Source organism: Littorina saxatilis, linkage group LG5, assembly GCF_037325665.1.
Source record: "Littorina saxatilis isolate snail1 linkage group LG5, US_GU_Lsax_2.0, whole genome shotgun sequence".
Lineage (NCBI taxonomy): Eukaryota > Metazoa > Mollusca > Gastropoda > Littorinimorpha > Littorinidae > Littorina > Littorina saxatilis.
In genome coordinates, this window is record NC_090249.1 from 29,009,202 (window position 1) to 29,036,133 (window position 26,932).

The 26,932-nt window shown below is 40.0% G+C and overlaps 2 protein-coding genes across 3 annotated transcripts in view; one reads left to right on the forward strand and one right to left on the reverse strand.

The window, feature by feature from the left end:
* Positions 1 to 25,086, forward strand: LOC138966798 (histone acetyltransferase KAT6B-like). 2 transcript variants are annotated; one of them, XM_070339142.1, is made up of 9 exons: positions 1 to 94; positions 582 to 841; positions 12,936 to 13,101; positions 14,521 to 14,633; positions 17,040 to 17,121; positions 17,923 to 18,084; positions 18,656 to 18,713; positions 19,476 to 19,653; positions 20,006 to 25,086. In XM_070339142.1, exons 2-9 carry the CDS (start codon positions 740 to 742, stop codon positions 20,150 to 20,152), a joined length of 1,008 nt encoding a protein of 335 aa, XP_070195243.1. In that variant the 5' UTR covers positions 1 to 94; positions 582 to 739; the 3' UTR covers positions 20,153 to 25,086. The 2 variants fall into 2 exon arrangements, with proteins under 2 accessions (XP_070195243.1, XP_070195242.1); XM_070339141.1 differs by having other exon boundaries at positions 1 to 841.
* Positions 24,922 to 26,932, reverse strand: part of LOC138966799 (uncharacterized) — a 30,974-nt gene continuing 28,963 nt past the window's right edge. Inside the window, exon 11 of the mRNA XM_070339143.1 lies at positions 24,922 to 26,615. Within this exon, the coding sequence (XP_070195244.1) occupies positions 26,554 to 26,615 (62 nt within the window). The 3' untranslated portion in view covers positions 24,922 to 26,553. The remainder of the gene's footprint in view (positions 26,616 to 26,932) is intronic.

Here is a 26,932-nt window from a genome sequence, read left to right on the forward strand (position 1 = left end):
TAGGTGTCTTTCGGACTGAGACGATCAAGAGACCGCTGAAAGTAACGTTGTTATGTTGTGTCTGCACAACTGCAGCTGCTAGCCATACTAAAACGTAGGAAGGAACTCGGACATTTCTCAGAATTTGGTGTTTCAAGTTTGATGACAGGACTGATCTATCAGATCTGTGAATTGTTGATTGTAAAGCGACGTAAAGAGTAGAGAAAGCTAAGAAGGCAGGCTCGCTGCTTCGCCACATGGTTGAGTAGTAGAGGGGCTGTTTCGGCTTAGGCTGTTTTTCGTCAAATAGGAAGCTAGCTGAGAAACAGATCGTTGTCAAATTCGTAGCGTTCAGTGCGATTCAAGTTGTGTTAACTCATCGAGCGATGCATAAAAAGTGGGCTGTTTTACAATACCACGTTTATAGGGTTGGCTATTACTGTTGAAAAGTCGTTTTTTCATAAGTGTACAGTAGCATTAGCAAGAGACATAAGACATAAGAGTCTCACTGTTTTAAGATATTTCTGCGACTGACTGAAAAGTGCATAGAACAGTGACGAAGCTTTTTGTTACAGTCAAAAAAGAAAATCAATACATTTCAGTTTCAGGGACAGAGAACATCATTGTTGGCACTATGTGTGGCTGAATTAGCATGTCACTTGTCAGTAAGTGGCAAATGAAGTTATTCTGAAAATCGGCTAGAGCTTTTGGAAAAGTATAGTGCCAGTCTTTTCGGCCCAGTACCTGAGTGGGGATCACGATGAAGACCAAAAGTTCTGCAGTCAACAGCTCTGGCATCCTCAGAATTGGACAGCCAGGCATCGTTCCGGCTCGGAGAGGAAGGCCACCCAAAAACAAAAAGGTTTGTATGAGACTGATTGGAAAGGATAAGAACGCGCAGAGAAAGAGAGAGAGAGAGGGGGTGGGCCATGGGGTTGAAACAAACGCGATCGTCTTTAAATTTAATCACATGAATTTAATCGATCGTTTGCTTCTTCTTTTTTTTTTTAATCCTTTTTTCTCTTTATTTTCTCAGCTGTTTTCGTTTTTGTTTCTCTTCTCTTTTTGTCAATGTTCGGCTTTTTTGTCCTGCTAGTTTACTAGTTAATTGTTTTCTTTTCTTTTTCTTTCCGTTTTCTGTTCATTTATCCCATAGGTTTAAAAAGAAACGGATTTTTGAAAAAAGAGGGGGAAAAAAGTTAAAAGAGCTAGCACGGGGTAGGTAACCGTTTTGAAAGTCAGATTTTGAATTAAAAACAAAATTATGTAAACTTAAATTTAAAAGAAAAAAAAACCCGCATTGGTAGGCAAATTCTAAGCATGCCCGTAAGCTTGACGAAAAACAGCTGAAAACAGGCAAATAAAGAAACTGACAAACAAAAAAGGATATGATGTCATCAAAAGTATTTATCGAAAAAAAGAAAAATACGTCCGGGGATATCATTCCCAGGAACTCTCATGTCAAATTTCATAAAGATCGGTCCAGTAGTTTGGTCTGAATCGCTCTACACACACACACACACACACACACACACACACACACCACGACCCTCGTCTCGATTCCCCCTCTATGTTAAAACATTTAGTCAAAACTTGAATAAATGTAAAAAGTCAAACTTTTCAAAAGAGCAAGAAATATTGAACCGAAAACAAGTGACTCGGCGAACAGGAAGACTGTACTGACGCAAATTAAATACCCGCTATAAGTTGAGGGAAAGGAAATGACAAGCAATACAGGGAAAACACAGGAGACTGCATATATTTAACAAGTCGCGTAAGGCGAAATTACTACATTTAGTCAAGCTGTGGAACTCACAGAATGAAACTGAACGTAGTTCGCCGCTAGTGCAAAAGGCAGTGAAAGTGACGAGCCTATTTGGCGCGGTAGCGGTTGCGCTGTGCTTCATAGCACGCTTTACTGTACCTCTCTTCGTTTTACGTTTCTGAGCGTGTTTTTAATCCAAACATATCATATCTATATGTTTTTGGAATCAGAAACCGACAAGGAATAAGATGAAATTGTTTTTAAATCGATTTCGGAAATTTAATTTTGATAATAATTTTTATATTTTTAATTTTCAGAGCTTGTTTTTAATCCAAATATAACATATTTATATGTTTTTGGAATCAGAACATGATAAAGAATAAGATGAACGTAAATTTGGATCGTTTTATAAAAAAATTTTTTTTTTACAATTTTCAGATTTTTAATGACCAAAGTCATTAATTAATTTTTAAGCCACTTAAAAAACCCAGCTGAACAGTGATAATTTTTACTGACTTTATTAAGAACTTGGTTAATACAGGGATCGAAATATATTATAGGTCTGTGGTTAATGGCACACTCGCTTTACGTGTTACGAATACATGTACGGTATTTAATTATTGATCATAAAACGTTCTTCTAAGTTCTATGGCACTTTTCAATTTCACCACGAGTTAATAATGATATTATTATAATAAAACGTTCCTCTAAAGTACTTTTCAACACCCAACGATTGTATTATGGCACTTTAGAAAACACATAAGACATTACAAATTCAACATAATAGACTTATCCAATGTTGAGACTCGCACATCACGAAGTTATCTCGGAAGCCTTGTAGTCTGAGGGGGGGGGGGGGGGGGGGGGGGGTAGAATATCGCCATTGTGAAAGTGGGCTCAAAACTGGTCGCAAGAACAGCTCATATTCTTGTACCACTCCGTCGACACGGATATGGAAATTGCACTCAGCTGACATTGAAACTCTAGTGCTTATTTATTGAGAAGCTCGGAGTGTATCATCATATATATATATATATATCATCTTCCTTCGAAAATACGTGCCTCCAACTCACCCAATCTCCACCCCTTCGCATCCCCACCAAGCGAGCAAACTACATCACCGGCGACAAAAGCAGTTTTCCTAGAGAGAAAAAAAGAACACGAAAAAAACAAATCAAATTCAGATTTCATTTGGTGTTTTTTTTAAGAAAAAAAAAGAGACAGTAGGCTACATGTACATTTTCTGACAAGAAGGAATCTAAATTGTAAAGGGCGATTTTTGTGTGTTCAGAATTGTTTTTATCTTCTTCATGACATTCCTTGCGATGTGTACCAGAGCAACAAACTCTTCAAGCTTTTTGTTTCTAATTATTTGCCCACTCCTTACTCCATCATTTTTTTTAAAGATACAAGCCTGCAATCGGCTTTCCGACATTATATAGATTCCGCCCCAAATTCGCGATTACATTAAACAGGCGGATTTTTAATCTGATTTGCGTAATATTCTCCGAAATGTACTTATTTCGTGAAAATAATTGTTCTTCACTTTTTCCTTCTCGATTGCAGTGTTTTAACATGATTTTTTTATATTTTAAGTTTGCGTGGTTATTTCCTTTTTTGTCCGTTTTGCCTTTAACACACTGATGTACTTCTCGACAATGTTGAAACATGAAACGAACACTTGTGGCTAGATCCGGTCTTGTTATTTTTGCGTTTACAACGAGTAATTGTATACAAACTGGAGGAGAGAGAAAAAACCGCTGTCCATTTATCGGAATCGGCAATCATTTGGACTGAGATTACGGACAGTCAACACACACAAAACCATTGCCATACGAAAAAAACGCAATCCGACGGCGGCAATTCCGCGAATTACGCGCGACCGGGACATGTAGTAGTAGCAGGTTTTACTGAATCAACAAGGTCATCATGCTTCTCATTTGGTTGTCGCAGTCAAGGTCAAGTACATTCAAACGGTTTTGGTGTGTGTGCATGGTTTTCTATTGTGCGCGGTGAAAAACGTTAATTTGAAGTTTCTCGATATATTTGACAGTCATAAAACAAAAGGAGCAGATATAGAGCAAACACACATTACTTCCTGTTTCAAAACAGCAAAAGTATCCAATGTGAAATAGACAACAGTCATGTTTAGTATAACTTTAAGGGAGAGTAAAGCAACATAATTAGGGAGGTCAGCGAGGCCAAAGTAGCCTCGTTAGTAAATGTCTCGAGATCAGTAGTTGATATGTGTGTGTGTGTGTGTGTGTGTGTGTCCGCACAGGAAATGAAAGCTTACAACATGCGTGCAACAAAACCTCGAATTTCCCCCTGTTTTTGACTCACATGCGAAGCAAAAGTGAGTCTATGTACTCACCCGAGTCGTCCGTCCGTCCGTCCGGCCGGCCGTCCGGCCGTCCGGAAAACTTTAACGTTGGATATTTCTTGGACACTATTCAGTCTATCAGTACCAAATTTGGCAAGATGGTGTATGATGACAAGGCCCCAAAAAACATACATAGCATTTTGACCTTGCTTCAAGGTCAAGGTCGCAGGGGCCATAAATGTTGTCTAAAAAACAGCTATTTTTCACATTTTTCCCATTTTCTCTGAAGTTTTTGAGATTTAATACCTCACCTATATATGATATATAGGGCAAAGTAAGCCCCATCTTTTGATACCAGTTTGGTTTACCTTGCTTCAAGGTCAAGGTCACAGGAGCTCTTCAAAGTTGGATTGTATACATATTTTGAAGTGACCTTGACCCTGAACTATGGAAGATAACTGTTTCAAACTTAAAAATTATGTGGGGCACATGTTATGCTTTCATCATGAGACACATTTGGTCACATATGATCAAGGTCAAGGTCACTTTGACCCTTATGAAATGTGACCAAAATAAGGTAGTGAACCACTAAAAGTGACCATATCTCATGGTAGAAAGAGCCAATAAGCACCATTGTACTTCCTATGTCTTGAATTAACAGCTTTGTGTTGCATGACCTTGGATGACCTTGACCTTGGTATTTTGGTAGGAAAAATGTGTAAAGCAGTTCTTAGTGTATGATGTCATTGCTAGGTTTAGCTGAAGGTCAAGGTCATGTAAAGGTCAAGGTCAAGCATGTGAGTCGTATGGGCTTTGCCCTTCTTGTTTAAAATGTAGTTGAAGCAGACGGATCATTCCCAGTTGGCGGGACACACATACAGAGAAATAAAATACACACGATGTTTCAGCGTTTACCGTTATTGATCCAGGACATTATTTCCAAAGGGGGGCATTTGTTTCCGTTTACCACCTGCGTCAAATTTAATGAGCAGTGGCAGAGAGGGAGTAAATTATATATATCCGACGCAAACTAAAGACATGGTCGAGTCCCTCCCGTGTACATTATTCAGCTCACCGTCTCCGACCTGTTCAGGCTTTTACATGAGTCCATTCGAACACATACTACAAAATATTAGCCTGGGTGCTTTTTGCGCTTGTAATGTTGGATTTTTAAACTAATTTTAACTAAACACAAAAAAGTGTCAAACAGTCAAATGATTTTGTTTTTAATTCTCGCTGTGCACGGGAGGCTATCAGGGTGTTAGATTTTTGGTGTGTGTGTGTATAAGGGGAGGGATATTCTTTTCGACCCATGCATAAAGCAAACATAATACATTTACAAAAAAAAGTATGCAGAATTGAGATGGTGGCGATTTCCATCGTAGAGAGGAAGGAACTTGGTCAACGCAAATTAAGCCGCTTGTGTTTCGAGCTGCATGTACTTTCCTGGCAGGGTTCTTTAAAAAGCAGAGTTGTCCAGAGTTAATGTTGCACGTGCTTTTGTCGGTGTTCATGCCTGGTAAGTCGAAACGATCCTGCCACCTCCACATTTGCTCTATACAACACCCCCCCCCCCCCCCCCAATCTGTACTGGCGAGCAAAGCAAATAATCAACAACAAAAAGCCGAAGGAAGTAGTAACTTGCCCCCCGCGGGTTAGGGGGAGTCCCATATTGGTTGGGACGAGAAAGAATTTACCCGATGCTCCCCAGCATGTCGTAAGAGGCGACTAACGGATTCTGTTTCTCCTTTTACCCTTGTTAAGTGTTTCTTGTATAGAATATAGTCAATGTTTGTAATGATTTTAGTCAAGCAGTATGTAAGAAATGTTAAGTCCTTTGTACTGGAAACTTGCATTCTCCCAGTAAGTAAGGTAATATATATTGTACTACGTTGCAAGCCCCTGGAGCAATTTTATGATTAGTGCTTTTGTGAACAAGAAACAATTAACAAGTGGCTCTATCCCATCTCCCCCCCCCCCCCGCCCCCCCCCCCCCCCCTTTCCCCCGTCGCGATATAACCTTCGTGGTTGAAAACGACGTTAAACACCAAATAAAGAAAGAAAGAGAGTAGTTACTTTCGCCGGAACGCATTGTTGTCTTCTGGATAAGTTACTGCTCGCGATTGCCAGTTTTAAAAAACGCAAGTTCTTTGCAAGATTGGATATCAGCTCTCAACAACAACAACAACAACAACAACAACAACAACAACAACAACAACAACAACAACAACAACAACAACAACAAACACCCCCGAAAAACAAACCCTCACACGCGCACACACACACACACACACTCACACACACACACACACGCACACACACTGAAATCCGTCCTTTTTGTCACGGCAAGGAATCGGAGCAAGTCAAAATATGCAATGATTGCATTTCGTTTGTATTTTAAAACATGCCCATTAAATGTCAGCCCACCTGTTGCCGTCATAACTTTGTTTACGGTATTTGAAGATTTTCAACCGATAACATACCAGAAATACCGGTTATTGCTATCCTTGTAAGTACGAAAAATAAACCTGAACAATGTGACTGAAAGTGAAGAGGTCTGTTTTCTGTGTCTCATAGTAATCGCAACCTTAACAAGTCGCGTAAGGCGAAAATACAATATTTAGTCAAGTAGCTGCCATTTTTCAGCAAGACCGTATACTCGTAGCATCGTCAGTCCACCGCTCATGGCAAAGGCAGTGAAATTGACAAGAAGAGCGGGGTAGTAGTTGCGCTAAGAAGGATAGCACGCTTTTCTGTACCTCTCTTTGTTTTAACTTTCTGAGCGTGTTTTTAATCCAAACATATCATATCTATATGTTTTTGGAATCAGGAACCGACAAGAAATAAGATGAAAGTGTTTTTAAATTGATTTGGACAATTTAATTTTGATAATAATTTTTATATATTTAATTTTCAGAGCTTGTTTTTAATCCAAATATAACATATTTATATGTTTTTGGAATCAGCAAATGATGGAGAATAAGATAAACGTAAATTTGGATCGTTTTATAAATTTTTATTTTTTTTTACAATTTTCAGATTTTTAATGACCAAAGTCATTAATTAATTTTTAAGCCACCAAGCTGAAATGCAATACCGAAGTCCGGGCTTCGTCGAAGATTACTTGACCAAAATTTCAACCAATTTGGTTGAAAAATGAGGGCGTGACAGTGCCGCCTCAACTTTCACGAAAAGCCGGATATGACGTCATCAAAGACATTTATCAAAAAAATGAAAAAAACGTTCGGGGATTTCATACCCAGGAACTCTCATGTCAAATTTCATAAAGATCGGTCCAGTAGTTTAGTCTGAATCGCTCTACACACACACACACACACACACAGACACACACACACACACACGCACATACACCACGACCCTCGTTTCGATTCCCCCTCGATGTTAAAATATTTAGTCAAAACTTGACTAAATATAAAAACCAGGATTTTACAAACTGATTTGCAAATAAGTACGAAGTTTCGCCTTCATTGGAGTTGGCCACGCTGTCATGGTAACCAGACAAACTAAGCACAGGAATCACGTTGATTAGTAATCTGTCAAACCACAGATGAACCGATCGAAGATTTATTTTCCAGTAATTTCAGCTTCGTCGGTAAAATACCAGAAAGTAGCGGTTCAAGCTATATCCGGTTTGGGTTTTATGCGAGAATCCGCAGTGGATTTTTCTTTTACTGTAGTGTACACATATGTACGAAACATCGCATAATTTTGAAGCAGATCTACTGTCTACAATGTCAGTGTCCGAATTCTTATATATATACACACACACCTGGCACAAAGACGTGCGCGAGCACGCAAGCACATATTCACTCGACCACACACCCAGTGCTAACGTTTGTAACAGTAGTTTTAAAATCGACATCTTGCACCTCTACAAAGACAAGATTAAAGGAATATATTTACCTTTTACACCTGATATTATTCAAAATCAAGGTCTCTGTCAACCGTCCGCGATGCCAGTAGTTGTGTCCATTGAACATGACAAACGTAATTCAATCAATTCAAATTTTAGACACTATTATTGAACATTTCTAGTTGACAGCTATACTACACCTTTCTTTGCAACAGCGTGAAGTAATTTTGGTTGCTTGAGCCCAGGGGCGGACGAGGGGGGGGGCACAGGGGGCACGTGCCCCCCCCCCCCACCGAAAAAAAAAAAAAAAAAAAAAAAAAAAAAAGAAGAAGAAAAAAAAAGGTTTTTCTATGCTGATTCTATGACAATTTCTAAGTTCAAATGGCACCAGATGGCACCATTTTGCTTCTTTGGGCAAAAATTTTTTCCGGGGGAGCATGCCCCAGGACCCCCCTAGCAAATTCGGGCGCTTCGCGCCCATCACATTTACTTTCGATTCAAAGTGCCCCCCCCCCCCCCCCCCCTTACAAAGCAACTGATCCGCCCCTGGAGCCTACTTTGGCTGATGGGGTCTCTGTCGACCAAAAGAGTGGGATTCCCTGTAGGTGGAGTTCCTGGAGGGGGATTCTCTGTATACAGGAAATCCCACAGGGTGGAGTTTTTCAATAAAACTTGCAAACCATACTCGAATTTCTAAGAAATATAAAAAAAGATTGAAAAACATCAAATTCTACCGATGTCGCCAAGCATCACGTGACTTTCAGCGATATCAGCGACACGCTACAGGAACTAAATCCTGTGGTATTACCTGTATACAGGGAATCCCCCTCCAGGAACTCCACCTACAGGGAATCCCACTCTTTTGGTCGACATAGTCATAGACCCCATCAGCCCTACTTTGGGTCCGGTCGTGATTGACACTCAAGGACTGTGTCGCTTTACTCTGAAATCTATAGTCGAAACGTGAAATTGGGATTTGCCAGGCAAGCCGGAGGAAAGGCTAACGTGTTTTTTTTCCCCAATAGCTTCATTTTAAAAGTACAGAATAATCTTTTCTTATGTTAGGGTTTTTATTTTCCGTTTGACCTTGACATTTCACACGGGGTTATCAAGAGCTGTGGAATGCTTTTGATTGATTGTGTGTGTGTGTGTGTGGGTTTGTGCGTACGTGTGTGTGTGTGTGTGTGTGGGTTTGTGCGTACGTGTGTGTGTGTGTGTGTGTGTGTGTGCGTGCGTGTGTGCGTACGCGTGTTTGCGTGTTTTTTTCTTTCTTTTTCTTTTTGTCCTTTGATTTTGTGGAAAGTACAGCTTATTTCTACACTTCATTCTTTTTCTCAGATTATAATTAGTTTCAGATTTAGCTTTAGCTGTTCACTACACAAAAAGTATTTATCCATGACTACAAAAAAGACGACCAAACGTTGTTAAGAGGACCAAGCAAAGTAATGTCCCTCGTCATTGATAAACAGGACTTGCATGGCTAGAGAGCTGACAGGCACTCAAAGCACAACTTCGTGTTTGTGTTTGTGTAAATGTCGCTGGTGTGTGTGTGTGTGTGTGTGTGTGTGTGTGTGTGTGTGTGTGTGTGTGTGTGTGTGTGTGTTTAAAGTGAAACTGAAAGTGGGGAGGGGGGGGGGGGGGGGAGACAGAGAGGCCGACATTTTGTTGTTGTTCTGGCGTTTTCATTTTGTAAATTAAACTGCTATCTATGTTTTGCTCATATGTTAGGATTGCTATACTTTTTTTCTTTCGTTCGCGGAATTTTGAACTTGAAAGATATGACGATTCACTGTCTGCACGCTTGTCATCGCATAAATAAGGACAAAACGGACCTTATTTTTCTCTCTTTAACTTTCCTTTCTTTGATATCAAACAACGAATTTTCTGTTCGATCTTCGGCGTACTGAAAGAAAAGGTGTAACATTTAAATACCTCAACAACTTTCAAGTAGCATAGCATTACACTTTGATTTGCTGATCAAGATTATGGTAATGTTTCATCGAAAGGGACTACAAAAAGGCAACGTCTTTATATTAGCAGATTTATATATATCTGGTTAAATCATATTGCTACTGTATCGACAAGTAGAAGATTGGAGACGGTTAACTTCCTCCTGGGGAAAAATGCAAGACAAATTTATTGATCAGTCAGATGGAGGTCTTGGAATGACAAATTACTGCTCGGAATCCAATAAAAGTGATACAGATATTCTGCGCTGTTCCTCGTTTTGATGGCCTGAAGTCATAAGGCGACGGAGTTGGCCAAGATTTTACGAGAGATAAAACGGTTGATAATAAGGATGCTGCCTGTCAACGTGTGTTTTGGGGGTATTGATCGGAGGGGGGGGGGGGGGGTGTTAACAGGATAAATTAATTTCACCGCGTACCGCTCATCAAACAAAGACCGATGACATGCGACATGCAGTTGATGATGTCTCTGCCTCTCTGTCTCTGTCTCTGTCTCTGTCTCTGTCTCTGTCTCTCTCTCTCTCTCTCTCTCTCTCTCTCTCTCTCTCTCTCTCCCTCCCCCTTTGGCTTTGAGTAGGTTACCTTTTTCTCTCTGACGTTATCCTTTTGCTTCAGTCGTTTACCGGTTGATTTGCCCGCTTGATCAGTGTTTGAAAAAAGAAAATACACAACGAAGCCATGATTAAGTTTTCACTGCCAGTGAAATGCAGGCTGTCACAAAACAGTTCACAATTTGGATGAGAAAAATCGATTATGCATTTTATTGTGTGAAGTGCAACTTCAGGGTTGGGGATTCGGGGGGGGGGGGGGGGGGGTGGGGAGCGGGTGAGGGGCGCGGAATCGGATGGCGGACTGTTGTTCTGGGCATCATTTAGTTTTACTTTCAATCCACATTTTCCTACGGCAGTCTTGCAACAGCTGTCTCAAAATGTCACAAAGATTTGCAATTTTTTAAGTATTCAATCAAAAAAAATCTCTCTCTCTCTCTCTCTCTCTCTCTCTCTCTCTCTCTCTCTCTCTCTCTGTCCCTTTCTTTCTCTTTTATTTCTCTTTTCCTTGCACAGTCATTCATCGTATTTCATGTCTTCCAAGTACCGCACGTGCAAAGACCAAATGATAAATTTGTGAAAGACACACCTACCTCACTCTGCCAGCATTCAATCCCCCTTCCTGCCCCCCCCCCCCCCCCCCCCTCTCTCTCTCTCTCTCTATCTATCACTCACTGTACCGAACAGTGTGTGTGTGTGTTCGCGCGCGCGTGTGTGTTGTATTTCTTTCTTTCATTCTTCTTACAGACAATATGTTGATTACGTCTGGGTCTGGCTCTCCTTCTGTATCATTATCATTTATACGGCTGCTAGCAATTTTGAACAGTGATGAAAACAACATGTGTCAAGCTTGGACAAACAAGTAGAGACTGATTCTCCCACCCCCTTACCTACCCCCCCCCCCCCCCCTTCCCAAATCCCTCTATCCGTCTGCTGACATTTAAGAACAGAGTCTGCTTTAGCTGCTAAGTGGCACCCCTTTTTTAAGATCATGCAAAACATATTAAAACATTCTTGTCCTGAAATTATTTATTTAAATGGGGGAAATTTACAGAGAATGTGAACAAAAACTCTGAAAAAACCCTAAATCTTAAGGTGGTGAATTTTTTGTTTGAATTTGCTTTGTTGTATAAATTTGTCTGTCCCGCTTCTGTGGCTTTTCTTCTGGCCTTCCATCTATCCTTCCTTCACTCAAGTCCTTTCTTTATCTGTCTCACTATCATCCATCCTTCCTTCTTTTCTTTCGTTCTTGCCCTGTTAACACAGGGGCGGATCCAGGGGGGGGGGAGGGGGGGGGAGGGGTTTCCGGAAACACACACACACACACACACACACACCCCCCTAAAAGATGTTTTTAAAAAGAGATTTTTTATTTTTGAGTCACTTGAGAAAAAGTGACTATGTAATCGGTCAGTGTTAGTCTGTCCGGCCGGCCGGCCGGCCGGCCGTAGACACCACCTTAACGTTGGACTTTTCTCGGAAACTATCAAAGCGATCGGGCTCATATTTTGTTTAGTCGTGACCTCCAATGACCTCTACACTTTAACGATGGTTTCGTTGACCTTTGACCTTTTTCAAGGTCACAGGTCAGCGTCAAAGGAAAAATTAGACATTTTATATCTTTTCTCGGAAACTATCAAAGCGATCGGGCTCATATTTTGTTTAGTCGTGACCTCCAATGACCTCTACACTTTAACGATGGTTTCGTTGACCTTTGACCTTTTTCAAGGTCACAGGTCAGCGTCAAAGGAAAAATTAGACATTTTATATCTTTGACAAAGTTCATCGGATGTGATTGAAACTTTGTAGGATTATTCTTTACATCAAAGTATTTACATCTGTAGCCTTTTACGAACGTTATCAGAAAAACAAGGGAGATAACTAGTTTTTTCTGTTCGGCAACACACAACTTAACGTTGGGCTTTTCTCGGAAACTATAAAAGTGACCGGGCTCAAATTTTATGTGAACGTGACTCATTGTGTTGTGAATAGCAATTTCTTCCTGTCCATCTGATGCCTCATATAATATTCAGAACTGCGAAAGTGACTCGATCGAGCGTTTGCTCTTCTTGTTTAATTTTTATTTTATAGATAAAGAAAAACTTCTGGCTCAGATTGCACCAGACCCCCGGACTCCCCTAGGAGCCGGCCTTTGTCTTCTAAGTGGCGGTTTGAGAAAGTAGTTGGGTAATTCGTTGGCTCAGGTTACACCAGATTGGTCAATTGTCGTTGTTTTGATCGAAATTTGTCTTCTTAAATTTACTTTATGGAAGGTGTATAAGGGGAAGTTTCGCGCCCTCAAGTAAACGCTTTGTCGAATTCTCCCTAAAAAAAATGTGGAATCTGCCCCTGTTTTGTATCTCCTTTATTACTTTTTTTACCCCCTTCCATCCCCACACCTCCCCTTACCTACCCTTTTGCTTCAATATTCTTTTTTTCAATTTGACAATATCTATTCTTTCTGTGCTGATCGTTGCAGAAGCTGAGACAGTTTTGTGGAGAAGGAGAGTCAACAAATTCCGTAGAACCCTCTCAAGGGGTGATCAAGGCTGAACACCGCTGTGACTACTGCCGACAGTCTCCACTCTGCAACCGCAAGGGTGTCTTTGAAGCACTCCTCTTTTGTAAAGACTGCACTGCCAAGGGTAAATATTTCTTCTTCTTCTTCTTCCGAATCATATTTGCAATAAGGCTGTTAGTTTTATTTTCCATGGCAAGCTTGCCCAAATGGTCATGAAAGTTTTCAGTCATTTTTGAAAGTTTTCCCCCCCCGCGGGTTAGGGGGAAGAATTTACCCGATGCTCCCCAGCATGTCGTAAGAGGCGACTAAGGGATTCTGTTTCTCTTTTTACCCTTGTTAAGTGTTTCTTGTATAGAATATTGTCAATTTTTGTAAAGATTTTAGTCAAGCAGTATGTAAGAAATGTTAAGTCCTTTGTACTGGAAACTTGCATTCTCCCAGTAAGGTAATACATTGTACTACGTTGCAAGCCCCTGGAGCAAATTTTTCATCAGTGCTTTTGTGAACAAGAAACAATTGACAAGTGGCTCTATCCCATCTCCCCCCCTTTCCCCGTCGCGATATAACCTTCGTGGTTGAAAACGACGTTAAACACCAAATAAAGAAAGAAAGTGGAAAGTTTTCGCAGTCCTGGTGTCACTAGTCCTATCCCCCATCACAGACAATTTGGCCATTCTTTTTGGCGTTTTGACATAACTTTCCACGTCTCATTGACTACCAACACAAAACGACATTCCTGCGCTACATTTGTATGGCAACATTTTTAATACCCATACATGTACAATAAAAACACTTCAATAATACCCATACATGTACAATAAAAACACTTCAATAATACCCATACATGTACAATAAAAACACTTCAATAATACCCATACATGTACAATAAAAACACTTCAATAATACCCATACATGTACAATAAAAACACTTCAATAATACCCATACATGTACAATAAAAACACTTCAATAATACCCACAGGTCTGAGTGCATGTAGCAACATTAAGTTGGAGGGAGTAAGTGGTAGTTGGCAGGGGGGAACTGGGAGTGGAGTGGGGAGGGCTTAGTGATTTTAAACTAGAATCAGTCTCTGTGTGTGAATGTAAACATTTGGCCTAAGATATGGAGTTTTAACTTCTTTTTTTAGAGGTACTGGCCAACAAACAGGCGCATAAACAAACAGATTAAAAACAAACAAAACTTTGACATGCTAAATCATGCCTCAAGCAGAATTCTAATACAATCATGTAGTAGGACAAGGTCATGAGTCATGCAATGCAGTTTCATAAAGTGAGTCATTTCAGTCAAGCTGCACTTATCATTTGCTTATGTAAATGAATCATGATTTGGATGAGAAAGTATACATTTCAGAAATCAAAGCCAGTTTTAGCCTTGAAGACTTCTCTACTTTAATAACATTTGAAAATGTCCAACTCATTGCAAATACATTTCAGCTATGGAGATGATGATGACGATGACGATGATGATGATTTGATATCCCTGTAAAACACTCTGAATCTCACTTTCCCTCTGCTCATTTTCAGCTCATCCATCATGCATGGATTACTCGGAGGAGCTGAGCTTCCGTGCACGGAAGGGCCCCTGGCAATGCATCGACTGCAAGACGTGCTGCATTTGCCAGGACGCCGGAGACCCCGTGAGCAGTGTGTGTGAGGATTGTCTGACGTAGTGTCTCGTTCCTGTCCTGTCTAGTCGGGTCCGCATGCGGTTGATGTCTTCTGTCTGAATAGCGTGTATTGTGTGATAACATCGTAAATTGTTTGGTTGGTGTTTTGTCAAGTCAGAGTGTTGTCAACGGACGTAGAAATTTCCATGGTAGGCTGATTGATTTTGTGAGATGAAAAAGAAAACAAGTCGCGTGAAGCAAAATTAATACATTTAGTCATTGTGTGGAACTCACAGAATGAAAATGAATGTACTACTTGTTTGTTTCACCAAGACTAGTAAAATGATAGGTTGGCCGAAACCCCTGTCAGCGGAGAAAGCGTTCATTCATTGTCTCAATAACACAAGCCCAATGAACCTTATTTGCATGCAACAGATTTTCTCAGAGCTTGTTTTCAATCCAAATATACAACATATGTATATTTTTGGATTCACGAGATTATAAAGAACACAATCTGTAAATCTGTAAGGAAGAAATTGATTTCAATGACAACTTTGATTAACAAACCAATTAATGAATCATTAAGCTTCTAAACTGAAATGCAATCCCATAGTCCATACTTAGTCAAAGAATGTTTGTTCAAAATTTCAACCAATTTGATTTTTTTTTAAAAGAGGGCGTGACAGTGCCGCTTTAACTTTTGTAAAAAGCCAGATATGATGTCATCAAAGACATTTATCTGGAAAAAAAACACGAAAAATCAAAACGTCTGGTGGTATCATTTGGAAGAATTTGTATGTGAATATTCATGGAGATCTGTCCAGTAGTTTTCCAGGAATTGCTCTATATACACATACACACACACACACACACACACACACACACACACACACACACACACACACACACACACACACACACACACTACCTCCTTCTTCTCGATTCCTAGTCTATTTTAATCAAAAGAGAGAGAGAGAGAGAGAGAGACACACACACACACACACACACACACACACACACACACACACACACACACACACACACACACACACACACGCACGCACGCACACACACACACACACACACACACACACACACACACACACACACACACACACACACACACCAAACACATGAGCCTTTCAAAGGATTATATAATTTATAACACTCAGAGATGTCCCAACTTGACAGTTATAAATAGCATGTCTTGTATTTCATGATGAAATAACAGAGGATTTCTACCTGGAGCCACAGTCTTCTGTGCAAATTAAATTTTGTTCTGGGTAGTAACTGTAGTGCTATTAGTGGTCAGCTGACAGTATGCCTTTCATGTGTTCTGCTTGTAAATGCTTCAAGGGCACAGAAACCCTGTTTTGTATTGCAAAATCCTGTTGCATTGTGCGAAATGTGATTTTGTGTGGTACCGATGAGTCTGGGATTTTAATCTGTCTTAATATCTGTCATGCATGGTTACTCTTGTGTTTGTACTGGTAAGTTAAATAACAAAATCTGTGCTGGTTGCTGTAGTTGATATGCTTGTATGCATGTTGTTTTATACCTCTCTAATACTTTTCATTCCCTCTGAAATAATGTCTGGTGCAATGTCTGTAGTCATTCATTCATAAATGTTCATGGTGAAACGGCACGCATGCAATAAGATTTATCTCTGAGCGAGTGTCTTGCAGTAATGGTTGTGTTTTATGTGCATCATTGGTATGTTGGTTGTTTAACTTTTAGAATTGATTATACAGTGGAACCCCCTTTTACGACCTTCAAAATCTGAGAAAATCGGGTCTTTAAATGGAGGGAGTCTTAAAATGGAGGGAGTCTTAAAATGGAGGGAGTCTTAAAATGGAGGTAAATTTACAGAGGTTATGAAAGGAACATCTGAAAAAGGAAGAAGTCTTGAATTAGGGGGTCTTAAAAGGGGGGGGTCCCCTGTATTTACGGTGTCAGTTTGTTTTTAATTCACGTTTTGTAGAACAGGATGTCCCCATGCGTACTGTCTTTTGTAGTGTGATCATCATTCAGTAATAATGTTTCATTATTATTTTAGTTAAAATAAAATCAAGAAAAATCACAAGACTAAGACAAATGTAAAGCAGAAACTAACAAGGACAAGGAAGAAAATGTTGAGCTAGCATAGAAGATTTGAGGTAATTTAACTGTCAAAACATTTGCAGATATAGAAGCGATTTGTCAGCAAGAATTCATTATTTATTTTTATGTCAGCACCAATGTTGTTTTTTGTGTGTTTTATTTTTTGTTCAAGAAAGTGTCTAGAATCATTCATACAAAAAATATGAATCGGTCTTTTGTACTGAAAAGTGTTCATCTTTTTCTATATTTCCAGATCAAATAAATGGCTCTGTGCTTATGTTTCGCAAATAAGTTGAAAATGAAGGTATACTTAAAGCGGTCCGTTCTGTTTTGCAGGATCTGATGTTGTTCTGTGATGGCTGCGACAAAGGGTATCATATGAACTGCCACATGCCACAAGTCGAAGAAAAACCTTCTGGTAAATGGCTGTGATAAGTATTTAAAGTGTTATATATGTTTGTGTGTGTGTGTGTGTGTGTGTGTGTGTGTGTGTGTGTGTGTGTGTGTGTGTGTGTGTGTGTGTGTGAATGGAAAATGAGCCAGGTTCTACTCGCATTTCATGAGCACTTATCAGTTTAATTCTTTGTGTTAGCAGCATTTACCCTGACGTTGTAATTTGTTTTCTTCACAAGCTACTGTTTTGATAATTTTTCAAAAAGATTTTAGTTTTTGTTGTCTGTTTAATGAAACCCTCTGTAATAGATTCACATACAAATATACAAAGAATAAAGCTTTATTTGAAAATGGGTGTAAAGACTAAAATGAAAGCTTATCTAAACCTCCATCGATGCTGATAAAAATGGTTTGCATTCGTGAAAACATTGGCTGAATACAAGCAATCTTTTCCATGATATGGCACTTGCAGCTTTTGATTTGAAAGAGGAACCAGATGCACAGATGATCAAAATGAATGTTTTGACGCCAGTACAGTGGAACCCCCCATTTAAGACCTCCAAATATCTGAAAAAACAAGGTCTTAAAATGGAGGGAGTTTTCTTCTTCTTCTTGTCGTTCGCTGTTAGATTGTCAGTCCGGACTGCAGGGCGAAACGTGCTGTCCTCTCTCCAAGTCCTCTGGAGGGAGTTTTAAAATGGGGGTAATTTTACAGAGGTTATGAACAGAAAGTCTGAGAAAACAAGGTCTTAAAAGGGAGGGAGTCTTAAATTGGTGGGTCTTAAAATGGGGGGGTTCCACTGTATCATGACGCTTGTTGCCACAGGGAAATGGGTGTGTGAGGAGTGTACGAGCGACGGAGTATCAGCTGAGGAACTGGAGAGGAAAGAAAAGGAACGGCAGGCAGAGAGGGAGAGGGAACAGGAAGAGCCAGCCATCATGGACCCCTACAGCCTCCCTCCTCTCCCACCCCTGGACATCAAGCAAGGTACCCTTACTTACCTTCATGGCTGTTTCAGGGCTAACACCTTTCCGCTTCTCGCCGGAAATCCTGTTTTAGAAAACGGTTAAAACCGGAAAATCTGGTTTCTTAAAGTAAAACTTTAAAACTTTTTTTAAATTTTGTTGTTTCAATGAATGGTTGATCGAGGCAAAATGTGTATTGTTTTATAATTTATTAACATACATTTTGGTACCAGGAGAGGCTGTTCTTTGCCTCGACAAGAAAAAAAAAAAAGCCTCAGCTGACGTTGGCTCTGCCGCCGTGGGCCCTGGCCTTTCTGTTTTTTTCACTTTTTGGGGGTGTTAGCCCTGCCGTTTAGAGACCTACCTTTTTATCAGTTCGCTCATGGGAATTAAGACTGACATAAAAAGACTACTATCCTGCAAAAAGCGTTAATAATCCCAACGAGTCCCTTGAAGCGATCTCACAACATGTATTGGGTAGCTGTATAGTTGGTGTAATATTACAGACCATTGTATAGCGGAATGTTTGGTTTGTTGTTGTATTTGCTGTGAGATCAGTGTTTCATATTATGAAGCTGTTGTTTTGTCAACAGAAGCCGGCTCCAGTCTACCGCTGACACCTGCTGAGTCTCCGGCAGCTGATGAAGGAGGGTATGTCTCAAGACTTTAAGATGCTGTTGTAACAATAACACTAATACATAGACAAGGTTCTGAAATAACTCTGTCAGGTATTGCAAGTGCTTTGCTAGAGTTGCGCCCCACTTTAGGGTGACAAACAGGAAACACGTGGTCAACTAATTAAAACCACGATCGCAGCGAATACCTGACTCCGATGAGTACGGTGTGCAGTGTCCGCTTGATATGATGCTTTTTTCTTTGGAAAATCTGCACATCGGAGCCACGATTCACTGGCGATGGCTTTCACTGATCCCTAAGCACGCGGGTCAGTGTCCTGTGACCTCGACCTCAATCAAAACTCCTGTGACCTCAGGCAAAACTTGTCGGATATCACTTGGGACAAGCGATCTTGTCCGCATCAAATCGTAAACTCATATGTATATTTTCGAAAGAAATGGGGTCATATCGAGCGGACGCTACATAACAAACACATTGGAGTCAGTTAATCGCTGCAATCGTGGTTTTAACTGGTCGACCACGTGTTTCCTGTTGGTCACTTTTATGATCCTGCATGGGGATAGGCAGTCATCCCAAACAAGTGTTTACCTCTGTAATGTAAGTGTGCAAAAGTCAAAATTTCAATAAAGCCACTATTTGAGCACATGTTGACATTCAAAATGAGTGACTCGTAAGCTGATTGACTTTTACTGCTAGTTGTGGGTTGTTGTTTTTCAAATTTCATACAATAATTAGTAGATAACTTGCATTGAATAAAAGTGCTCTCCTCTGTTAAAGGTGCAGGCCTGTTTTTAGCCGACTGGACCCCGGGTCAGGGCGAAGGCATCTGTCCAAAGAGCCACGCTTCACAGACAGCAAAAATTACCCTGATGCCACAGACTGGTCCATCACAGACGTCGCCAACTTCTTCATTTCTGCTGGATTCCCCCAACAGGCTGAAATATTCAGAGAACAGGTATGTGGTGTGGTGCTGAATACTAGATTTGTCTGGCAGGTGTTGCAGAGATTTGAGGAAAAAAGAAAGGAAGAAGCAAAGAACAAATGAAAGAATACTGCATGAGGTTAAATTTTTACAGTTAATCATATCTCTTATGATGTCAGACTGTGTTATGATATAATGCCACGTAAATTATTCAACATTTAAGCTGGAAGTGGTTCAGCTTCACTTTTTTTCTCGGGTTACTAGAATCAATGCTACGTACATTGCGACTGAACAAAAATGAGTGGTTGTAGCCTAGCTATTTGTGCAAACAGGCCATGATTTCAGTGCAGTAAATTACAATTAATGGCTTCAAAATGGTGTGCAGGAAATTGATGGCAAATCCCTCCTACTGATGAAGCGGAGTGACGTCCTCACCGGCATGTCAATCAAACTTGGCCCCGCCCTCAAGATTCACCGCCATGTGCAGAGACTACAGTTTGCTGGCATGAGCGATTTTGGATCTTCAAGATAAGGCTGGTCAAGGTTCCCTTGGATGCACTGAAGACTTCTTCCAGTGGGTGGGAGAGACTTCAGAGGTTCAAGATTATGGCTTTCAAAATAAGCCCAGCATGCAAGATTTGCTGCAGTTTGTGTGAAGACCGCATCTGGTTGGTGTAAGAGATTTTGAATCTTGAAGATAAAGACTGTTAGTTAAGCTAAAAACCATCCCGCAAGATAAATTGCAGTGGACAAGGGCTTTATTTGGCTGGTGTGAGGGAGTCCGGATCTTCAAAATTATAGACAAAACTAGCCTCTGTTTGCAAGTTTCACTGGAGTGTACGAAAACTTTCCCTGGTGTGGGAGATTCTATATATTCAATGTAGGAGCTGTCAATCAGGCTAGGCCCCACCCTCATAGCCATGTGCAAAGGCTTCACTTAATTGGCTTGGGAGACAGATTCTGGATCTTCATGGTTATAGCTGTTGGGGAAACGAGGTCTTGTCTGCAAACTGACTGCAAAGAATTATTCACTTGACTGAGGTGTGGGACTTCAGATCCCCAATTATTGATTGTAAGGGAAAGAGGGCTATGCATGGCTGCCTGGTTCACAGCAATTTGCAAACAATTTAAGTTAGCTTGCTGGTGTGAGATTCCAGATTTTCACATTTTTGGCTGTCAGTGCAATCCTCCGAAGACACAGTACAGCTGCCTATATGATTGGGCGATTGAAAAGCCATTTAAATAATCTTTCCATTTGGATGATTGATTGACCTGTTTTCTGTAACAAGTGGCCCCACAAGTGTTGAACACAGGAATGATCAACAACAACCACAACGCTATGTACAAAGATCGACTTCTGGTAGATCATGTGAGAGATTCTGTGGCTCTTCAAGATAATGGCTGTTAATAAAACTAAGCTCTGCTAACAAGATCCACAGCAATGCGATCTTTTCTAACATTCCCTGTCCTAACTACATGCAAGTAACTAAGGGACAAACACCTGCAAGAAAAGATTATGCATGGTTTTTTTTCTCAACCATGTCTAGTTCGTATACTCTCAGCTTGATGGTTGTGTGTACTTGAAGGATGCGTTTTGACGAGGGCTTTCACCATGAGATTTTTTTTTTTGATGGACATTTATATGTATGCTTTCTGGATTTCTGGCAGCTTGGGAGAAATCTGTGCGAATCCTTTACGACACAGGAAGGATATCAGTAAAGGGCTTTCATCTTGCAGACACTACTGGCACTCTGAATGAACTGTTGTCAATGTCAATGGTATTGAAGTGTAAAAAGATTCAGATGAAATGAGCTGTCTGTGAAAAGTGACGCAAATGCACTACTCCAGCATTCAAAGGGTGGTGCACTTGGTACTTATGCAAATATTCACTGCAGAATTTGTGGGAAATGACAATAGCTAGCTGGATCTGATTTTGTTCCCTTCGTTTTCCAGCATTGATCTAAGACAGCTTTGCAAGGGCAGCTATTTATTGACAGCTGTTGTCCACTTGCCAACACAGATTATTGTGATATATGTGGAAGAATATGTGACCCTCCACCACGGAATGAGTCGCATGTTACCTTTGTATGATTTTCATATTTTTACATTTTCCTAAAGAAGTTTTTATGCTCTATCCAGTGGTGAAAACCGTTTTAGAAAAGAGCGAAACTTTTTGAGTTATAAGCCTGTGAGTAAGGTGACCCTCACACTGTTACCAGACACCCCCCAGACTTATATTAAGCCTAGTGCAGAACCGCGCGAGGTGACATGCGACTCATTCTGTGGTGGAGGGTCACATATGTGCTTTCTCACCATGTGGATGGACACTGAAATCCAAAGCAAGGCTGTCCCTCAACCATTTCAGTCTACAAATGTGTCTTGTGTACATACACCAATGAACTTATGATTCCATTTGTGAACTTGCACATGTATAAATTTACATGTAATGGACGTTTAATAGATTTTGTACACCATATTTTTGGGACTTCAAGGCGCTTTGCTGTACAAGGCGCAACCCCCTTTTTTTCTTAGTTAAAAATGCGAAAAATATACAGGACATGCGCTTCCACAAAGCGAAGGAAGTACAGAGTGGAAATATGCTTGTTCCCAGACATGTGCGGGAAATCAAAGCTACTCCAGGGCACCCTCCCTGCTTTTATCAAACACACTGCAGCTGTGTGCCCTTGTTATTAAAAAAGACACTGGCCGTGTGACCCCAGGTCAATGACCAATATTTTCGGCTGAGACCAACTGCCTGCCCTTGGTTACATACAGTGGCGTTGTGAGCCTGGGTCAATGATCACAGGAAACAGCAGGGCTAACACCTTTCCGGTTCTCGCCGGAAATCCGGTTTTTGAACACTTTAAAACTGGAAAATCCGGTTTCTTAAAGTGAAACTTTGTTCTTTGTCCCTACGAGATAATAAAAAAAAAGCCTCAGCTTCTGGGGGGCGCCGCCGTGGACCCTGGCCTTTCAGGTATTTCACTTTTTTTTGGCGTTAGCCCTGAAACTGCCTAGGTAGCCAAAACATGCTAGCACAACATGCAGGGGGAGATTTCTGTTTCTCGTGGTGTGGGTACATGTGTAGTCTTCCTTAGTCACACACAAGGCCCTACCAAGCAAGAGGGCACAGTGGTCAAAGTTGAGCCTGATAGTCCCGAAAGTAGGATAGATGATGCCATAAGACTGTGTAAGCAGATAAGTGAAATACCCAGGTTGTATGTCCTTATTCGTGAAGTTATCGTGTTGTTAGCTTCATTATTCTATTGCTTAAAGTAGCTTCATGAATGCTTAGAATTTGAGAAAATATCAGCTTGACTTTTTTCATTGCTTCAAACACTTTCAGTTGCATTATGGTTATTATTTAAATGTTTTGCTGGTCAAATCTTTGAATAATGTGGGAAGGACCTGTGCTCATGTTACTGGTTAAATGAACTTGTAGAACTTTGTTTGAATTCCTCTAGTTTGTGCAATCTTTACATACGGAAGTATACCTTGAAGTTCATCAGTAAATAGAATATTTTGGTGCTTTTTATATTTTTAAATCCTGTAATCTGTTGACTGAGTTGACAACTTGTGAAGTCTTTTCTGAGAGGAAAATATCTGTGGGATTCTTAAAACTCATATATGTTGTGGTGCTTTTCCTTGTAGTTGTAACTGTGGTGTTCTGTTGGTTGAGTTGCTAACGGTGTAATTTTTGTGTGTGTAAATAAGCGATTAATCTATTATTGAACACCTTCTTTGTGACAAAAATCTTGCATTAAAACGTAAGATATATGAGCTGAATTGCACTTGAAAATATCAACCCTCTGATCACTAAACGCCAAGTCTACACTCTGTGTGTTTGCTTTCAGAGTGTCATGTCACTCCTGCACATGTACATTCTGTAGCTGTTGATATTACCAACAGGAGGCTTGAATTCTTCATGCAAACAGTTTCTACAAAGGAGGTAAATTGTTATTTTAAAACATTGCAGACTTGTTTCATGTTTGGTTTGAATGATACAGGGCACCAGTGTTCGTCTTAGTTTTCTATTCTGTTTTGTTTGTTCAGTTCAGTTCATGTAAATATGCACTACTATAATATTATTGATATTGTATGTAAAATGAGGCAGCTGGTTTCTGCACAGACAATTTTGTTGTAAATATGATGACGGCGTGTCTTAGTTGCAGCTTATTACTAAAGTCTCTGAGTATAACGACCACCCAAGGGACCAACCAAACGTAGTCATTTCAGACAAGTGGTTACTATGAAAAGGTGAATTATATATATAACAAAAAAAACATGGTGGGGATACGTTTGTATGGTAGCTGGTTGAAGGTGGTTGCCAGGGCAGGATTGACTGTATTTGTATTAGCAGTAGATAATTGGACAGAAGCAACAACTCGACAGCACACCATCACTCTCACCAGAAGGGAAAAAAAAACTTTTTTCATTTCAAAAATGTCTGGTGCTTCACATTGACACACATACATTCTTACAACATTCACCAGTCTGTCCATTGCCTGAGGCTGCTTTTCACATTTATTCAAACTTTGAACTTAGTCATTAGAATAACCAAACCGATGCTAGTAGACTCTCGACACTTCATATGTATTTCAGCAAGGGTCTTTTTGTGTGTGGGAATCACTGTTTGTCAATCAGAACTTTGTGCAATATATTGCATAGCAACAACCTCCATCAAGATCTGTGGAAGTTACACCAATCAGTGAAAGAGTCCCAAACAGCTGGTATCAAAATAGGATTGTGATGTCCTTGAAAGTTATCACCAGTGTAAGCTTTTTATTGTGTGCATGTAGTTGCATCATGAATGCAACCAAGGACTGAGATTGAAGTTGCCATATATCTGTCATGTTTTGACAAATAATTTTACAAGGTTTAGGGTTGCTTTACGTCCTTGTTATTAGCAGCAAAACGTGGTTTACATTTGTCAGATCATCCAAGGGCTCATATGCATATATCGTGTGTTGTCATGAACAGTGAAACAAAATCCTGCAATTGCTTGTCGATTTTTTTCTTGTCATGCATTGTACACTCACGGCGAAGGTAACAATGACAAATCAGAAGCATGTTGCTGAAAGTTAAATTGTATTTTTGTTTGTACTATGTAATGGTTGTTTTAATCTCATTCTCAATGCAAAAAAAAAAAAAGAGACAAAAATCACATTTTCTAGACGATATTCAAGTGTGTGTGTGTGTTATAATCATTGCGCTTTTAGTCAACTCTTTGTTTAAAATATCCAAGCTCCAACAAAAAACAGATGACTGAACCCTTTCAACATGCACACCGGACAAAAGCCATTGTCAGACTGATAGTTTATTGCTGTATTTTTTGGCCTCCCATGATATACATATTGTCTGCATTTCAAAGAGCTGTAGATGTTCTCGGAACACCCTGTTGACTGAAATCTAAATTCTGTTGTCCTCAGTAACTAAGGCTTTTTGTGGGACTTGGAGGAATAAAAACATTTTTTATGACAAAATAGAACTTTGCCTGTTAAAATTACAATAGGCTATGAATCATGTCTGCATATGGGTCATTCTCAGTCATGGTCCAAAAGCATGACATTCTCAGTCATTGAAAAATAAAGTTCAAAGAAAATCGTTGAAAACTTAATGTGCAATATAATAGGGTGTGAATAAAACCATAAGTGAACAAAAAGCTCAAAGAAACTTGTTGGTTTCCCTTATATGGAGCGGCAAAGTACGTAACCGTCCAAAACCATGTTCGGTCGAGGCATTGACAATTTGACAGACACGGAAGTTAAACTGCAAGTCTCGCGCTCAATAACCAACCATTTCTACTGTTGTGAGCATTTCTGGTTCCAGGCTCATGACAGGATGAAATTGTGTTCAAGTAGTTTTTAAAAAATATTGTTCATTATTTAATTAAATGCAAAAACGTCTTGTTCGGTCGAGGCCAAAATGTGTGACACGAAGACCTCCTCTGAGATTCATGTTGCAATTACCGGAAAACAAAACTATATATTTAGTAACAAAAGCTGTCTTTGTTGTAGCAGTAATGTGTACAAATAAAGTGTCCCTGCAAGGTAGATCCAACACATTGTTATTGTATGCCCATGAGTGGTTATCTGTGCCGGGTAATTTGTGACACGATGCCTCAACCGAACAGCATTTTGGGCCCGGTCAAATTACTGTGTAAACAATGATTTTTTGTAAAAACGGATATTGTGGTCATAAACATGCACATAATCTCTTTGCACCTGTACACGTGTTTGCACTCTTCACTCTTAGTTTACTGGAGATAAACGTCTGTTTTTCGTCAAGACAGGAATGTCACAAAATGGCGGCTTTCAATCAGCCGATTTTTAGCAAACTAAAATGTCAAACAAATTTGCAATGAAAAAGTAGTCAAATTTGGCTTGAAACATATAAATGTATTCCTTGAGACACAATACTGATACAGCATGTAGTTGATTTGATGGAAAATGATGGTTGTACATCTTTCATGAAGTAGGTCACCCCCCTCTGGGACAGTAATCTGAGAATGACCCATATACAATCCCTTCTTAGTTCTATATTCTATGAAGATCTTTTTCCAGAACTGCAATCATTTACATTGCTCCAAAGCTTTGCTTTACAAGAAGCATGTGCAAATGGACTGAGGAAAGGCACATCATACTTCAGCACTAGATTTTGACTGTTTTCATAAGGAACAGTCACAGTAAAAACACTTACTTATATGTCAAGCCTTTTAATTTCATCTCAGTGTAAAACCAAGATGCAATACATTATGTACATTTGACAGACAAAACAAGTGACAAAATATCCCCCGATTCGTATTCACCTTTAGCATATAATGTTCATACAAGGTGTATCAAGATTGGGTACCGACGCAGTTTTTCCTTAATCAGTGCCATCCCCTAATTAGTGAAAAAGTGGTGACGAAAAGCACAGCACCAGAGTGGGGGTTCAGCTGGCAAGAAGTTCTTGGATTTGCTCCTTAGGGTCTTGTCCTCTGCAGCCGCTTACATCTGTAACACACACACAGGAACACAAGATAATTTTGTTTTATTAGATTTAGTCAAGTTTTGACTAAATGTTTTAACATAGAGGGGGAATCGAGACGAGGGTCGTGGTGTGTGTGTGTGTGTGTGTCTGTCTGTGCGTGTGTGTGTGTAGAGCGATTCAGACTAAACTACTGGACCGATCTTTATGAAATTTGACATGAGAGTTCCTGGGAATGATATCCCCGGACGTTTTTTTCCTTTTTTCGATAAATACCTTTGATGACGTCATATCCGGCTTTTTGTAAAAGTTGAGGCGGCACTGTCACACCCTCATTTTTCAA

Coding starts and splice junctions, on each gene's coding strand:
- LOC138966798 (XM_070339141.1), top strand. CDS start 740: ATGAAGACCAAAAGTTCTGCAGTCAACAGCTCTGGCATCCTCAGAATT. Junction 14,634..17,039: donor GCCAGGACGCCGGAGACCCC/GTGAGCAGTGTG, acceptor TCTGTTTTGCAG/GATCTGATGTTGTTCTGTGA. Junction 17,122..17,922: donor AGTCGAAGAAAAACCTTCTG/GTAAATGGCTGT, acceptor TTGTTGCCACAG/GGAAATGGGTGTGTGAGGAG.